The sequence below is a fragment of the Vulpes vulpes genome, chromosome 10, assembly GCF_048418805.1.
Source record: "Vulpes vulpes isolate BD-2025 chromosome 10, VulVul3, whole genome shotgun sequence".
NCBI lineage: Eukaryota > Metazoa > Chordata > Mammalia > Carnivora > Canidae > Vulpes > Vulpes vulpes.
In genome coordinates, this window is record NC_132789.1 from 43765354 (window position 1) to 43782517 (window position 17164).

General features: G+C 47.2%; 1 protein-coding gene across 4 annotated transcripts in view; it reads left to right on the top strand.

Annotated features, from left to right (window-relative positions):
• The window catches only part of OSCP1 (organic solute carrier partner 1), a 33938-nt gene that overhangs the window by 6325 nt on the left and 10449 nt on the right, over positions 1-17164 (top strand). For 2 of the 4 annotated variants that reach the window (XM_025991735.2, XM_072723810.1), the window contains 4 exons: positions 67-96; positions 5023-5177; positions 9529-9696; positions 10096-10176. In XM_025991735.2, coding sequence (XP_025847520.1) covers positions 67-96; positions 5023-5177; positions 9529-9696; positions 10096-10176 — 434 coding nt within the window. The remainder of the gene's footprint in view (positions 1-66; positions 97-5022; positions 5178-9528; positions 9697-10095; positions 10177-17164) is intronic. The other 2 variants (XM_025991736.2, XM_025991738.2) reach the window with 1 other exon arrangement.

Here is a 17164-nt window from a genome sequence, read left to right on the forward strand (position 1 = left end):
AAGCCTTCTTGAATAGAATGTTCTTGCTTCATGAACTGGTGTTTTCTTTTTATATGCTTCATGTAGATGAATGGACAGAGGTGGACAGAAAACGAGGTATGCTATCTTTGGGCTGCATGCGTTCAGTCTGCATCCACAGGCTCACTCGGTCCTTCATCATTGGGCTTACTGAGGGACCTCTCTAAGTATTTCCAAGGAAAAACCTAGGCATTGAGTTTCTCTTTAGCCTAGAGACTGGTTATACATTGGAATCTCTTACTTAAATAAATGCAGCATATAGGATGAAAACCAAGCCAACTTTGGCCAAAGGATCATATGGCACCTAAGGTATCTGTCTCTTCATCAGTTCCAAGTTTTGCAGGGACCGCCGGGGTTAACAGCTACACTTCTGGGTCAGCCATCCTCTTTGGTAGTCCAAACAATTCTGAGACAGTACCATGCAGCCAAAGAATTGTGCTCCAACACCAGTGCTCCTCCCTGAGCCATTCTCCTTAGCACACAGAGATCTCTATTGAGCAGTGGAGAAAACTAGAAGCCTGTGGCTGCCTGGCTGCCAGACCTGTGGGCCGAAGCATGCATGCACTGTGGCCTTATTGTGCCAAATCTTCAGTTTCCCCTTTACCCACAACTAGCAGCAAACCTGAAAATTTGGCCAGTTCCTCAGAATAAAACCTTAGCCTTTCTTACCCTTCAATGCCACAAGTTCCTTCCATCACTTGACATTTGGGTACCGTTTACACATGTCACCAGCCATCGTCCTCAATATTTTCCATGCTCTCGGTATACCAAGTATGCTGGGGAGATGACGTATGTAATATTTAAGAGCATGGGCATTAAAATCCAATACCCCATCCTAATTTCAGTTCCACCACCTGCCGTGTGACCCTGGACTTTAACCTCTCTAAAACCCAGTGTTCCTCCTTGACCAGGATAAGGAGAGTAAATCAAAGTTGTCGAGGGATTTAAATGAGAGAATGCGTGGAAAGTTCTAAGCCTTGTGCCTGGAACATAGTAAAGATTCAAAAGTAGTAACCATCCAGAAGTAGTAGCTTCTCCCTTTTACCCTTGGTTCCAAGTTGTATGTTCCCAAGAAACAAACGTATAGCAGAGGTAGTTGGTAAAAACTCAGTTGCCTGCATCAAGAGAATCCTTTCATCAGGCCAGGCTCAAAGGAAAACCCAACCGAAGTGCCTGATACACCCTTAACTATATTTTATCACCTCTTGTGAGCAACGTCTGGCCCACCTCCTGACGCAGGGTAGAATTTCAGGCAAGAAGTGTGGATTATGAAGGCTGTTCGCAGACATAATTGAATCATTGGAATTTATTTGAACTTAGACACTACAAAATAATGAGCAGAAACCGACTTGGTAGTCAGGACCAGGACGAGCAACGTGGTATGTTAAGAACTCAGTTACTAACACCTCTGATGCACCCCTGAAAAACTACATCCTTCCCTGCCCTTAGTCTCTGCCCGCAGAAACCTGGCTCCCAGTGCATCCCTGCCTCATGAAATCATGCAAAGCTCCCATGAGTGCCAAAAACTAACCCCAAGGCTGACCAGCAGGTCTGCTTAAAATCATTTCTCGGGTTGAACTGAAATACGAAGTGGGATGCTTTCTGCAGGGCAGGGACAGCCGTCACGTCCTCTTTGTGCCTTGGTGTCTATCTCCCGTCTAGTAGAGACTTAGGCCACCTCAACCAAGTGCTAAGTAAAGCACGATGTGAGATGTACACCTGTCAGCATTTGCCCCCATGTTCCTTCCACAGACTCACATTCGAGAGATGGGAGCTCTGGGTACCAGGGTCCAATCATAAAACCACCACTTTTCTCTTTGGGGTCACTTGTGTCACTGCTCTGCCCACAGGGACAGGGCGTGCTGTACTCTTAACAACAGGTAAGCTTCCTGGTTGTCAGGGGGCAAGGAGCCGTGGTGATATAGCCTGTTCACTTCCCAGGGGGAAAGGCTTTGTTTTCCTTTTTAACTTTGCCAGAGTGACTAACAATCACCCTGCAATTTTCTTTCTCTTAGAATTGATGTATTTGGGTCTAAGCTATTTTCCTTGATACTGCTAGGGACTCAAAGACCTGGAGAAATGGCTCAGCACCCAGGCAAATGCTTCCTTAAGCATTGACATAATGGGAGCTGATGCGATCCTTCCACTAGAGCCCTTCCTCTTTGGCACTCCTCCTTGCCCTATATAAATCCATGGAAAATTCTTCAAATTCTTTTTCTCAAGGCCTTATGCGTGGCTTTTCGTTTGTACCTACTTCCTTGCAAGTTCTGCATTTGATACAGGCTATCCTAAGACAAAGGGAGAAAACCCACCTGCTTGCTTAGTTCAGAGACAAAAGACTATTCATGAAACAAACCCAGAGAAGCTCATATGTCTCCAAGCTGTCCACACTGGGGAAATGTTAGTGAACATTAATGGCAAGCTGCAATGGGTTCAAATTGTCAGATGTGAGAGGTACCCTGGGTTGGTAATGGATTTGGTTCTTGCTCACAAAGAGGATGGAGCCTCAGGTAAAGTTAAAAGGGCAAGTGTGAGTTCAACACTTCTATAAGGAGTCAGTCATTTAGTTCTTTTGTGTCTAAATGTGGGGGATCCCCTCCCCTCGCTCCATAGCCCTTCCATGTAAGATTTATTTTTATTTTTATTTTTTTAAGATTTTTATTTATTTATTCATGAAAGACACACACAGAGAGAGAGGCAGAGACACAGGCAGAGGGAGAAGCAGGCTCCATGCAGGGAGCGCTAGGTGGGTCTCTATCCCGGGACTCCAGGATCATGCCCTGGGCCAAAGGCAGACGCTAAACCGCTGAGCCACCCAGGGATCCCTAAGATTTATTTTTTATTTGTTTATAAGATAGACTTTTTTTTTAAGATTTCATTTATTTATGTATTCATGAGAGACACAGAGGCATAGGCAGAGGGGGAGGCAGGCTCCATGCAGGTAGCCCAATGTGGGACTTGATCCCGGGTCTCCAGGATCCTGCCCTGACCCAAAGGCGGATGCTCAACCGCCGAGCCACCCAGGTGTCCCCCATGTAAGATTTAAATACAACGAGCCCTCAGCTCGCCCTTCTCTACCAAAATGCTCTTTGAGATGCCTTTTTTTTTTTTTTTAAGATTTTATTTATTTGTTTGTTTGTTTTAAGTAGGCTCTGCATCCAGCATGGAGCCCAACTTGGGGCTTGAACTCATGAGACCTGAGTTGAGATCAAGAGTCAGATGCTTAACTGACTGAGCCACCCAGGAACCCCAAGATTTTATTTTTTTAAGTAATCTCTACACCCAAAGTAGGGCTCAAACTTACAACCCCAATATCAAGAGCCACATGCTCTACAAACTGAGCCAGCCAGGCACCCTGATGCTGGCCTGACCCCAGGGTACTTCTACTTCTGTCAATTATTTAAAGCTGGAGAGGGTGCCTGAAACCATGACCTGAATGAGCTACCTTGTCTTCCATCTCTAAAATACACCGTCACAACCAATCACCTGGTGCCAGCAACCTCTGGCAAGAGAAAGGGGCATTTGAATCCTTTGGTGATAGCCACTCATAAACATGAGTCATTCATTAAACCATGATTGATTTTGTATAATTATTGTAAGTCACCCGTTTTCTTTCAAGTTTTAATTAACTATGAATGTATATTCTCCGCGTCCATATACTGTCACCCTTAGGCCAGGATATATCTGGCTTAATTAAGAATAATCTGTGTTTGGGGCGCCTGGGTGGCTCAGCCAGTTAAGCATCTGCCTTTCGGCTCAGGTCATGATCCCAGGGTCCTGCTCAGCAGGGAGCCTGCTTCTCCCTCTCCCTCTGCCCCTCCCTCAACTCATCCTCTCCCTCCCTCTCTCTCAAATGAATAAATAAAATATTTTTTTTTAAAAGCATAATCTGTGTTCATACATACCTCTTCCTATTTCTTGTACCAAAGAGCTTTCCTAGCCTTCAACTAATGTTATTTGAGTAGCACAAAATGTCTGAATGAGTGAGTGAATGGAGAACTAGAATTACAGACACTTGGGTTTGCACACGCCTTAGGATTTTTATTCTCACCAGATGGAAATTTTCCATTCGAACAACAATATGAGACATATCACCACAGAGTAACATCGATATTATAGATCAAGTATAGAAATTAAGGCATTCTAAAATGGTGCTAATCTGAAGTACATGTCTTGTAGAAACATTAGAAATGTTTTCATCTCTAATCAGTGGGTAAACTTGTCTATTTTCATAAAATGTTTTTTTCTTGGGGCGCCTGGGTGGCTCAGTCAATTAAGCGTCTGCCTTTGGCTCAGGTCATGAGTCCTGGGATTGGGCTCCCTGTTCAGTGAAGAGCCTGCTTCTCCCTCTGTCCTTCCCCCCAGCTCATGCTCTCACTCTTTCTCTCTCCCTCTCTCAAATAAAATCTTTAAAAAAATTTTTTTTTCTTTAAAAAGAATCAGTTACCATTAATGGTCCCATTTTTATGAAATTGTGTGTAAAAACGTTATAGATTAGCTAAAAAGACCACAAAAAGAGCAGTGCTGTTTCTCATTTTTTTTATTTTTATTATTATTATTATTATTATTTTGCTGTTTCTCATTTTAAAGAGGAGATCTAATCTAGAATGTTCATAGAAATATTTTTTAAAGACACCTTTCCCCTATCATCAAGTGAGATAACGTATGTATAAAAGTGGTTTATAACCTCTGGAGCAAAAATAAATTAAAAAATATAAATAAATAAATAAATAAATAAATAAATAATAAATAAATAACCTCTGGAGCACAACACATTCATACATTGTCAAATTTGTCTGCTCTGAGACAGCCTCATAAAGCACCCTGGACCCTGCCTTCTCTGGGGACACCTGTGTGGGTTCTCCCGAGGGAGCAGATCTCACCGGCACGTCAGCATCCCCACTGCACGTGGACCCAGCTCCTCCATTCCATTCATAGCCCGCATCTCCTGATCCAAGCTTCCTTCGGTCCCTTGCTCAGCTCTGTTCTCTCTTGTCCCTACAGTTCTGAATGACATCATCTCCACCATGTTCAATCGAAAGTTTATGGAGGAATTGTTCAAACCCCAAGAGCTCTACTCCAAGAAGGCCCTGCGGACGGTCTATGACCGCCTGGCTCATGCCTCCATTATGAGACTGAACCAGGCCAGCATGGATAAGGTGAGTAGACTGCTGCCTCCTCCCCTCGGTTGCATTTCTTGTCCCTTTGGCACATGAGCACAGACTGGGTCAAATGAGATGACGAATGTACTGGAATGAAGAGTCCAGTCTCTTCATTCTTAAACTGTCTCTGCCTTCCCAGAAAAAGGCACTTGTAGGTAGCAGTTCTTGGTGCTGAGTTTCGGAGTTGGAAGGGACCTCAAGTCGTGCATCCCAGCCCCTCTGATGTTTGTGTCATTCCACCTGCCCATATGGGCAGCTGGCGTTCGTGCCCACATGTAGAAACACACACCTCAAACCAATGCAAGTGCCAAACCCTTAAAAACTTTTAATTCTACTTCATTCTTAAACACAGCTGTGTCATGAATTTTATTTTTATTTTTTTGAAGATTATTTATTTATTCATGAGAGACACACACACACACACACACACAGAGAGAGAGAGAGAGAGAGAGAGGGAGGGAGAGGCAGAGACACAGGCAGAGGAAGAAGCAGGCTCCATGCAGGGAGCCCGACATGGGACTAGATCCTGGGTCTCCAGGATCACACCCTGGGCCGAAGGCAGCACTAAACTGCTGAGCCACTCGGGCTGCTCTCCTGTGATGAATTTTTTTTTTAAGATTTTATTTATTTATTCATGAGACACACACACACAGAGAGAGAGAGAGAGAGAGAGAGAGAGAGGGAGAGGCAGAGACACAGGCAGAGGGAGAAGCAGCCTCCATGCAGGGAGCCTGACGTAGGACTCGATCCCGGGTCTCCAGGATCAGGCCCTGGGCTGAAGGCGGCGCTAAACCGCTGAGCCACCCGGGCTGCCCGTGTGATGAATTTTAAAAGCAAATTCAAAACTGCTCAGTCTTTACTTAGAACGTGAACATACCTATTTCTTTGAGAAACAAATGATTGGACCACTCTGATTTTTAAAATAATGAGTCCAAATAAATAATGGTGGAGAATAGGGACTCCTGGGTAGCTCAGCAGTTGAACATCTGCCTTCAGCTCTAGGCGTGATCCCCGGGGTCCTGGGATCGAGTCCCACATTGGGCTCCCTGCAGGGAGCCTGCTCCTCCCTCTGCCTGTGTCTCTGCCTCTCTCTGTGTGTGTCTCTCATGAATAAATAAATAAAAATCTTTTTAAAAAAATAATTATGGGGCAGCCCGGGCGGCTCAGCGGTTTGGCGCCACCTTCAGCCCAGGACATGATCCTGGAGACCCGGGATCGAGTCCTACGTCAGGCTCCCTGCATGGAGGCTGCTTCTCCCTCTGCCTGTGTCTCTGCCTCTCTCTCTCTCTCCTCTCTGTGTCTCTCATGAATAAATAAATAAGATCTTTTAAAAATAATAATCACTATGCAGAATAGACAAATCTCCTGTTCAGAAGATTCTCCTGTTCAGAATATAGTTACTTCCCCCCTCCCTGTGTGGGGCGGCAGTCAGTGACTTCCTTCCAAAGGGACAGTATGGAAGGGGAGAGAACAGCTAACTTAGAGTGGAGAAATGACAAACACTACAGGGTCAACATCAACGGTCATGTCGATCGTATGTACGGGAAAATTAATGAACTCTGAATAAAATATAGACTTCAGTTACTTTTAATAATAATAATCATTTTAAAGGAATTTAAAATAAATATTTTTAAGGTTTAATTTATTCATGAGAGACGCACAGAGAGAGGCAGAGACATAGGCAGAGGGAGATGCAGGGTCCATGCAGGAGCCCGATGTGGGACTCATCCCAGGACCCCGGGATCACGCCATGAGCCAAACGGAAGCACTCAAAATCCATACTCCCTTCCAGCTGGTGCCCGACAACCTCAGGGAGATGGGCTGCCTTTAACTCTGCCCTTACCTCCTCTCACTGACTTCTGGAAAGTTACTTTATTTCTCTGAGCCTCCATGTTCTCATCTATAAAATGAGGATAATAACAGTTTTTCATCAGTTCTGGGAGAATTAAGTGAGAAAACATAGTACACCAGGGCCTAATCCATAGTAGATGTTCAGTCAACATTAATCATCTCTGCCCTCTCCTCCCTCTACCTTTAAGAAGGCTTAGGTTTCCAGGGAGAAAGGACACAGAATTCAGAATAAAAAATAAAACAGATTCAGGTCTTAGCTCTACCGGTTATTAGCTGCAGACTCAATTTACTAATTCTGAACTTTCCTGTCTTTATCTTTTACCTGGTTTTATCCTTTACTCCTCTCACGGTGTCCTATCCACATCAAGTGCCTAGCGTGTGATAAAGGTGGCAGAGTCCCAGATCTAAATTTTTAGTATTATATGTTCACACACACACACACACACACACACACACACACACACACACACCAGGTCCTGGGTATGCCACTTTCTAAACGGAATGTTTAGCTGCATGTTGGAGAAGTGGGATCATGTAGGAGGTTCTAGCAAATGCCTTAGGATCTGACCATCCTGAGGTCAGAGCTCACCCTGCCACTTACTACAAGCTATGTGGAATTAGGCAAGTCTCTTCATTCTTAAACTGAGGCATCTTCATCATAGAGCATCTTCATCATAGAGTCCCCGTCAACATTACATGGGACCAGACCAGGTGATCTACGTGAGTGGTGCTCAGCACTACATCCGTGGTCATAGTCTCCATCCTGCCTCGGATGTGCCCACAGCTTCTGTGCCAGACTGATTCCTCATGTCCCTCCACCCCCAGGCTGGCCTGCCACTGAGAGTGTCAGCCCTCTCCCATGCCCTAGGTGGAAAACACTGATCATTTTGGACAGCTCTCATCCTCGGCCCCAAACCTAGTCCAGCAGATGCCATATGTGACAGTTGTTCATTCGAAGAATCACATGCTCTTCTTTTCCCTGCCTTTTCCCTGCCCTCCGTCTTCATTCCTGGCCTTACTTCTGGATTACTCCAGCAGAGTTTCTCTGATTCTCATAGTCACTAGATGTCATTACACACCTGTCAGGAGCCAGGTACCAGCTAATCTCCCCACCTCCAGTCTCCCTTCCATCCCACCTCATCATTGCCAGACTCACTAATCTGGCTTAACCACCACTTCATCACGGCAGCTCAGAAAACTTTAGTAGCCCCTCCAAACCCCACCACATCTAGTCTAAATTATTTTGCCTGTCTTTCTTTTTTTTTTCTAAAGGTTTTATTTATTTATTCATGAGAGACACAGGCAGAGGGAGAAGCAGCTCCATGCAGGGAGCCGGACATGGGACTCGATCCCGGGGCTCCAGGATCACACCCTGGGCTGAAGGCAGTGCTAAACCACTGAGCCACCTGGACTGCCCTTGCCTGTCTTTCTAAAACCTTTAATATTCTAACCGTGCCATACGTATCCAACCATATTTCCCACACACCCCAACACAAGCCACCCTCTCTAATCAGGCTGTTCTCCTCATTGTCCCAGGAAAATAGCCTGCTCACTGCTGCCTGCAGGCCTCTGCATGCTGTTCCCCTCAACTAGAACGCCTTTCCCCTCCTTCAGTCAGTATGAGCCCATGACTGCAGCCTTCTGCTCCCACAAAACCTATCCTGACCTCTTCAGTCCTCACCAGTGTCTTTGATCATTTGTGGACAGTCAGACCACACGTGGGGCTTGCTGATAGCTCATTAAGTATGGTTCAGCATTTAAAATTGCTCTTACACAGTTGTAGGACTTCACACTTGCCACTTACACACATACTCTCTCCTTGACTCCTCTTAGCAGTTAAGCAATGACAGGTAGTTAGGGAGGTTTTTTTTTTTTCTTTAAGATTATATTTATTTGCTTACTTATTTGAGAGAGAGAGAAAGAGAGAGAGCTCAAACAGGGGGACGGAGAAGAGAGAAGAACCTCTAGCAGACTCCACACTGCTAGGGCACCGAGCCCGACATGGGGCTCGATTCCATGACCCTGAGATCATGACCTGAGCCAAAATCAAGAGTTGGACACTCAACCAACTGAGCCACCAGCCGCCCCAGGGAGAGTTTTTTACAGATGAGAAGACTCAGGCTCAGAGAGGCAAAGGGACATGGCCAGGGCCATCCACAACACGACAGCCGCAGCAGCGGAGGGCTGGTTTTTGAATTTCTGCTCTGTGAGACCAGCACCCAGTCCAGGACCCCACGGTTGCCGACACCGTTCCAAACATGTTCCGTTAGCAACACATGTAAGCTGACCAGAAATCCTGGTTTTCCCTGGAATACCCTGGTTTATTCTTGCTGTCCTGGCTTATTTATTCATATCATCCCCTTTTACACTCTTGGGTTGAGGGATAACTGACATGGTCACGCGAGCTGTAGGAGATGCCCCGAACTGGTCTTCCGGAAACGCTTGGCAGATCGATCCTATGGAAGTGCTGATGTCTGCTTCTGTTTATTTTGTTCAGCTCTATGACCTGATGACTATGGCTTTCAAGTACCAAGTCTTGCTGTGTCCCCGCCCCAAGGATGTGTTACTGGTCACCTTCAATCATTTAGACACCATCAAAGGTTTCATCCAAGACTCCCCAACCATCCTGCATCAGGTGGAGGAGACCTTCCGGCAGCTGACTGAAGTAAGAGGGTCACCAGCCCATGAGCTCCCAGCCCCATTCTTGTTCTCATTCCCCTGCTGACAGCAGCCAGATTCCATGACAGATAGAACAGGCCGAGGGATGGCAAAGCCTGCCACTCTCCTCCAAAATTCTAGAAATCTCCAAGTATCCCTTTTGGCCACATAATGGATCTACCCTCCTACTGTCAACCTTGGCGTCAGGAAAGCATAGACACGGAGCCCAGCCATTTCTTCCTGACTTTTCTGAAAGGGACTTAGTGGTGGTTGTGTCCCCTGCTCTTGTGGGGCACGCTGGGGCTTTGTCCCCTGGGGAGGGAGACACGCTGGCTGTCCTGCTGCCCTGTCCCCCGGGTGCCCGCCTGGCCCTGCCTGTCGCTGAAGCCTCTCCCTGTCTCGGCAGACATACGGGGGCCTCTCGGCGGGGGAGTTCCAGCTGATCCGCCAGACGCTCCTCAGCTTTTTTCAGGACCTGCACATCCGGGTGAGTGAATGGGCATCCCAGGAGCACTCTGCACCGCTGTCCTGGGGCGAGGGGGGGCCAAGCGGCCAGCAGAAGAGGACTGAGGGTGCCCAGGGAGTGACTCCCCTGAGTTTGGCTCCATGACCATAAACTTCCCAATAACAAATCTCAGCAGTTGGTAAATGGACCAAGGAAGACAACAATGCCACCATTCCTTCCCGGTTACGTTATGTTTCTCTACTTTTTTTTTTAAAGATTTTATTCATTTATTCATGAGAGACAGAGAGAGATTGGCAGAGACCAGGCAGAGGGAGAAGCAGGCTCCATGCAGGGACCTCGACGTGGGACTTGATCCCGGGTCTCCAGGATCATGGCCTGGGCTGAAGGCGGCGCTAAACTGCTGAGCCACCCGGGCTGACCCATTTTAAAAGATTTTATTCATTCACGAGAGACACAGAGAGAGGCAGAGACACCAGTAGAGGGAGAAGCAGGGTCCATGCCGGGAGCTCGATGTGGGACTCGATCCCAGGACCCCAGGATCACGCCCTGAGCTGAAGGCGGGCGCTAAACCTCTGAGCCACCTAGGAGTCCCATGTTTCTTTAAAATATGATTTATTCTCTTCTCTGGAGGAAATGGGGTCCCAAGGCTCCCAACCTGATCTCAGTTATAAGGCCTTCTCTCAAACCTTAGCACCCTTGACCTCTCCAGTAGCGGACAATGTTGGGAGGCTGCCCTCCCGCCCCACAAAGCCCCTCTCCTGGCCTTTTGTGGCCCCAGACCTTTCTGGCCTTGCCCTACAGCCTCCTGGCTCTGCGCCCCTCACTCCTTCCCCCCTTCACCTCCACCTGGGACTTTGGAGTCTAACCTACGCCCTCCCCTTGCCCCAGCCCTGCCACCGAGACCCACAGCTCCACCTGCTTGCTGAGCTTTCCATGAGGAGGCGCCAGGTCTGCAGTGAAAATCATCTCCAAAATTCCAGTCCTGCCCCACTGCCGACTTCCCGATTGCTTTTGAAGGCGCCACCGCGTCTTCACTCACTCAGTTTGATTCTCCTTCTCTGATCTTCATCTGACGGCCTTACCAAGGCTGCCTTGCCAGGGCCCACGTCCTCCTTTCCCTGCTTGCTGGCCCCAGCCTGGCTCGGGCCCTCCGCTGCTTATCGGCTCTTGCTCCCAACTGACCCTGCCTCCTCCCTTCAGGCCTTCTCGGGACAATTCTCCACCTAACTGCTGAGCTTCTGAATGTGGGACCCGTCTCTCTTGGACAGCACTTTGTTCCTCTGCATAATTTAACTCCCTGCTATGGGAAGGATGGGTAATAGGGCAAAATAAGCCCAGGCTCTGGAGTCAGACATCCTGGCATTTGAATCCCAGCTCCAGCACAGCTCTGTGACCTGGGACAGATTACCGCTCTTGAACCTTACTTCTTCATCTGAAAACTGGACATGATAATGCCTAATCCCGAGTAATAGCTAATGCAGCGTGTGTAATACGTGTGTATTTGCTTGTATGTGTACAGGCGAGAGTGCTTCCTTCCAGCAGTTGGTCCCAGTGATTACCTCCTGTCTGTAGACAACTGCAAGGAGGATGGGAATAGGACAGAGACTTGTGTTCCATTGTATACCCTCTGAACCTTTTAAATCTTGTACTTGTGCAGGTGTAACATATTCACACAATAAAATTCAAAACAGCAACACCTGGGAGGCTCAGTGGTTGAGCATCTGCCTTCGGCTCAGGGCATGACCCCGAGGTCCCGGGATAGAGTCCCACTTCGAGCTCCCCATAGGGAGCCTGCTTCTCCCTCTGCCTGTGTCTCTGCCTCTCTCTCTCTCTCTCTCTCTGTTTCTCATGAATAAATAAATAAAATCTTAAAAAATAAAGTAAAATAAAATTCAAAAAAAAAGGAAGCAGTAGGATGCGCTTAGTACCTGATTATTATTTCCCTTTCATGGGCCAGGGAAGACAAATAGATTTCAACTAGGAGGCCAATTTTATTTTTAACCCTCATGAATAATTTGATTTGCTATGGATCAAGTAATAATAACACCAGTATAAATTAGGATCTCTAATAGACATTGATTAAATAAAATATATGAAAGTACAAATGACATCAAGTTTTGTATTGCTTTAAAATATTGAAAACTCGGCATCAGATTCTTATCAAGACGATGACTATCTGGACATTGTTTTATGGGTTGTAGTGATAGGAGCAGCTATATTGATTTCCCAGTTCTGACCAGATAAAATTCATTATAATGAAAAGACACTCCCAATAATAAGTTCATAACAAAATCATTAAAATATATTAAACTACAAAATATATTAAGCCTTAATTGCTACATAGGTCAGCAGTGAAACATCAGGATGTTCATGAAGAAAAATAGGAATCACATATCCTGACGATACTCAGCCACTGTTCCGTCACGCTTGGCTGGGCTTCGAGTCTGGTCTTTAATGGTAATTCCACTCAACCGCAGTTTGTGATTGCCTATGTGGATTTTCTCTGTGTTCAAAAGAGCCTTAACAGTTTTTAGATTAGTTAGTAAAACCAACTAATTCAATCAAGAAAGCATAGGTCTGATCTAACACTCCCTTGCTTATTGTTTAGCCAAAGCAAATACAAAACGCCTCATCTGGATATCCAGAGTTTTCTGTGGTATCAAGAAACAACCTGACATGGTTTTAATGGGCTCAAGGCCCTGACCTGCCTCAGGCCTGGCCAGAGACTGCCTGAAAACCCATTCCCCTTGGGATCCTGAGTGCTCTTTACAGCGCCTTCAGCCCTCCCGAGCTCTTCCAATTGGTCCCCCACCTTCTCCTGTACTCTCTCTCCCACCTTCCCTCATGGACTGCCCTCATGTCCTTCCCATTGTTTCCATTGTTGGAAAACATCATTCCATCTTCACCTCTCCATGGAATGTTCCCTATACCTCCCCTCCATCATCTGCTCCGCCTGGAAATATTTCAACCCGTAAGACTCGGTCAGTCTAACACATGTTTATTGTGTGCCATGAAAACATTCCAGGCACTGTTTTCAGCACTTGAGATGCATAAGTGAACAAGACCGAGGCCCTGCCTTAAGGAGGTTTTTCTACACTAGGAGGAAGAGACAGGGAGGATAAGTAAGTCATGTTCTTGTTCTGTTAACTCTAGGAAGATGGCAAGATTAGGTAAAATTATAAAGGGCAACAGGGAGGGGATATTGCATTAGACCAGCGCTGTCCAATAGCACTTTCTGTCTATGGAAATCTTCTATATCTGTGCTGTCCAATATGATAGCCACCAGCCACATGTGACTATGGAGCACTCTAAATATGGCTAGAGTGACTGAGAAACTGAATTTGTAATTTAATTTTAATCTCCACCCTTGACTAGTAGCTACTGGATGGAATTAGATGAGAGGGTTAGAGTTGAGTCAGGGGCGGTCTTTCTTTCTTTCTTTCTTTCTTTCTTTCTTTCTTTCTTTCTTTCTTTCAAGATTTTATTTATTCATGAAAGACACAGAGAGGCAGAGACATAGGCAGAGGGAGAAGCAGGCTCCCTATAGGGAGCCCAATGTGGGACTTGATCCCAGGACTGTGGGATCACAGGCGCTAAACCGCTGAGCCACCCAGGCATCCCATGGGGCAGCCTTTCTGAGGATAGACCTTTTATTGAGAATGTGACTAACGAAGATCTCGGGGAAGCGCATCTAAACAGAAGGGAGAGCAAGTTCAAAGGCCCTGAGATGGAAAAGGCATGATGCGTTCCTTGGACAGAGAGGAAACCGGTGTGGGTGAAGCCTGCCTAGGCAGGAGTGATGCAATTGACAAGCAGTGCAGCACGGGCACTAACCAACCAGAACAGATGCCAGTCATAAGCAGACTGCTACCTACCCACTGACTTAGCTCCATGCCTAGTGAGCATTGGTTCTAAGAGTAAAGAAAACATCTTAGGCATCCTAAGGTGAGCGGTAACATGATCTGATGTGTATCTGGAAGATGAACAGTATGGGGCAAGGGTGGAGGTAGGACAGCAGTCAGGACATGACTGTAGAAATCTAGGTAGAAAATGAAAGTTCTTGGTGTAGGTGCTGCCAGTAGAGAGTGAGAAGTTGCCACGTCTGGGGAATCCCTTCAGGGCAAGAGCAGAAGACTTACTGAGACACTGAACGTGGGGAGGAAGGAAAAGAATGGAGAAGGGCTCCTATGCTTCTGGCCTGAGCAGCTGCTGGTGCCCAGTGCCATTGGCCGAGAGGAGAAGGACCAAGGGAAATATATTTGGGTAGAAAAATTCATTGATTTGACTATTAAATGTCCAAGTAGCGATGTCAAATAAGCAACTGAATATGCAAACCAAGAGTCCAGGGGAGCGATTATCTGCACACATGACAGAGATGGCATTTGAGGTCTTCTGGCCTCTTGGTGGAGGCTGGGTACTCTCCCTCATCCCCAGGTGGGGTGTTTGAAGCACCATCAGCATTTTGCCACCTCCCCCCTCACTTTCAGATCATTATTCTCCTGCCCTCGTCAACGTGGCCCTCTTCTAGTGAGCCCAGACCAGCAACCAAGCACCGCGCAAAGCCCTGCGCTCATCACTCACTGCTAAAACTGACTGCCAAGCCCCTCGCCCGTGTTCCTGCAGCATTTATATCCTGGGCTCACTCTCCTCCTGGCCACCAGAGAATTGCCACCACCCTGGGGAACGTGAATGCTCTAGGACCCCCTTGCCTCATCCAGCTCTCCGGCCCCACACAGCTCTATGACCTTCATTTCCTCTTTCCATAGGACACATGATTCCTACCCTCAGGAACTCATTAGAGGAGGGGAGAATGCACCAAGTGCCTTACAGATTTTTTTCAAAGATGTTATTTATTTATTCATGAGAGACACACAGAGAGAGGCAGAGATGCAGGTGGAGGGAGGAGCAGGCTCCCTGCAGGGAGCACAATGTGGGGACTCCATCCCGGGACCCCGGGGACATGACCTGAGCCAAAGGCAGATGCTCAACCACTGGGCCACCCAGGTGCCCCCAGATGTTTGATTTTAAAAACAGAAGAGTATAAAAAGAGAGGACACAAAGGGGGAGGGTGGTCAGTTCTACCTAAGAGAATTAGAAAAGTCAGGGTGGGGATCCCTGGGTGGCGCAGCGGTTTGGCGCCTGCCTTTGGCCCAGGGCGCGATCCTGGAGACCCGGGATCGAATCCCACATCAGGCTCCTGGCGCATGGAGCCTGCTTCTCCCTCTGCCTGTGTCTCTGCCTCTCTCTCTTTCTCTCTGTATGACTATCATAAATAAATAAAATTAAAAAAAAAAGAAAAAGAAAAGTCAGGGTGCTTGGCGGGTTCAGTCAGTGGAGTGTGTGACTCTTGATCTCCAAGTCGTGAGTTCAAGCCCCACATTGGGTGTAGAGATTATTTAAATAAAATTTTTAAAAAAGAAAAAATGTCTTCATAGAGGGCCTGATATCTTTTTTTAAAAAATGGGTTTTACCAGGCCCAAGGGAAATAAAGGGAAGGGTTACCTGGACACCTGGGTGGAGGACACCATCTCAATAAAGGCATGAGGTACATAACCACCTAGTGTATTTTGTGGTGCAGGGGATGCGGAAGGCTGCAAGCGTTTGGGTATGGCTGGAACATAGGACTTAAGGAGGAACATGGCTGCAGAGAAGAACAAGGGCCCACTGGACATTATCTGGCAGGTCCTTGAAGCAGGAGAGGGACATGGTCAGATATAAGTTGAGAAGAGTCTCTTCAGCAGCAGATTGGAGGATGCATCACAGCCAGTGAGAGGGGAGGCAGGCAGGCCAGTTAGGAGGCACCTGCAGTGGCCAAGTTAGAGATGACAAAGGTCTGCACTAGGGACCAGGGTGGAGACAAGGGGCCAGATAAAAGAAGTGATCACTGGCGAGGTGGTGCTGGGCAATGGGAAAGTGGGGGTCAGGGAAACTCTGATCACTGGCTTGGTGCCCTGGTTGTGTCCTCCACTACAATCAATCAGGAACACTAGAGGAGGGGATCCCTGGGTGGCGCAGCGGTTTGGCGCCTGCCTTTGGCCCAGGGCGCGATCCTGGAGACCCGGGATCGAATCCCACATTGGGCTCCCGGTGCATGGAGCCTGCTTCTCCCTCTGCCTGTGTCTCTGCCTCTCCCTCTCTCTCTGTGACTATCATAAATAAATTTTAAAAATTAGAAAAAAAAAGGAACACTAGAGGAGGATCAGGTTTGGGAAGACAAATGACAACCCCTGTTCTGAGCAGGGTGAACTTGAGGTGCATCCCATGGAACCTCTGAGTGCACCTGTCTAATAGGCAATGGAATAGATGCATCGGATGCCCGGGGAAGAAGGCTAAGTGGCAACTCGAGATCTGAGAGCCATCAGCACAGAGGTGAACACTGGGAACAGACGAGATCACCTGGGAGAAAAGAGTGGGGAGTCAGAGGAGAAGGAAGGGGAGAGTCATGCTTACAGCAGAGGGCGAGCAGACAGACCCACAGTCCTGTCCAGCCAAGGGCAGGTTGTTGAGCGAAACACAACCACACACTCAACTGAAGTGTGGACATTTCAGACCAGCTGTGACATAGTCAGCCTTGTTAGAAGTAGGCTCACAGAGGGTCCGGCATACATATACATATTCCCACTTCGGATTTCTTTCTCCGTGCTTGCATTTACATCCCTTGGTCACAGAATCTCAAGGTTAAAAATTCCTTAAGCGTTGTCCGGCCAAACCGTCCAATCAAATCCGTTTATGCTTCAGCTTACACATTCCCCCCAAAACATGCCTTGTGCCCTTCCGTCTCTGCTTCTAAAGTGTCTCCATACCCACCTCCCTCTAGGCCCAGCTCCAAACCCCTACCTACCTACCCCCATGCCTTGGTCATTCTCTTCAATGGGTTACTCAACAATGTGTCTGCTACCAGCATCTCCTGCTTTATCCTGTTCCTTTTTCCCGTCTCATGCTTGGTTCCTGTGTCCAATTAGAACGTAAATCCTGAGAGTATTAGCTGCCGGGTACTGAGCCCTTACTA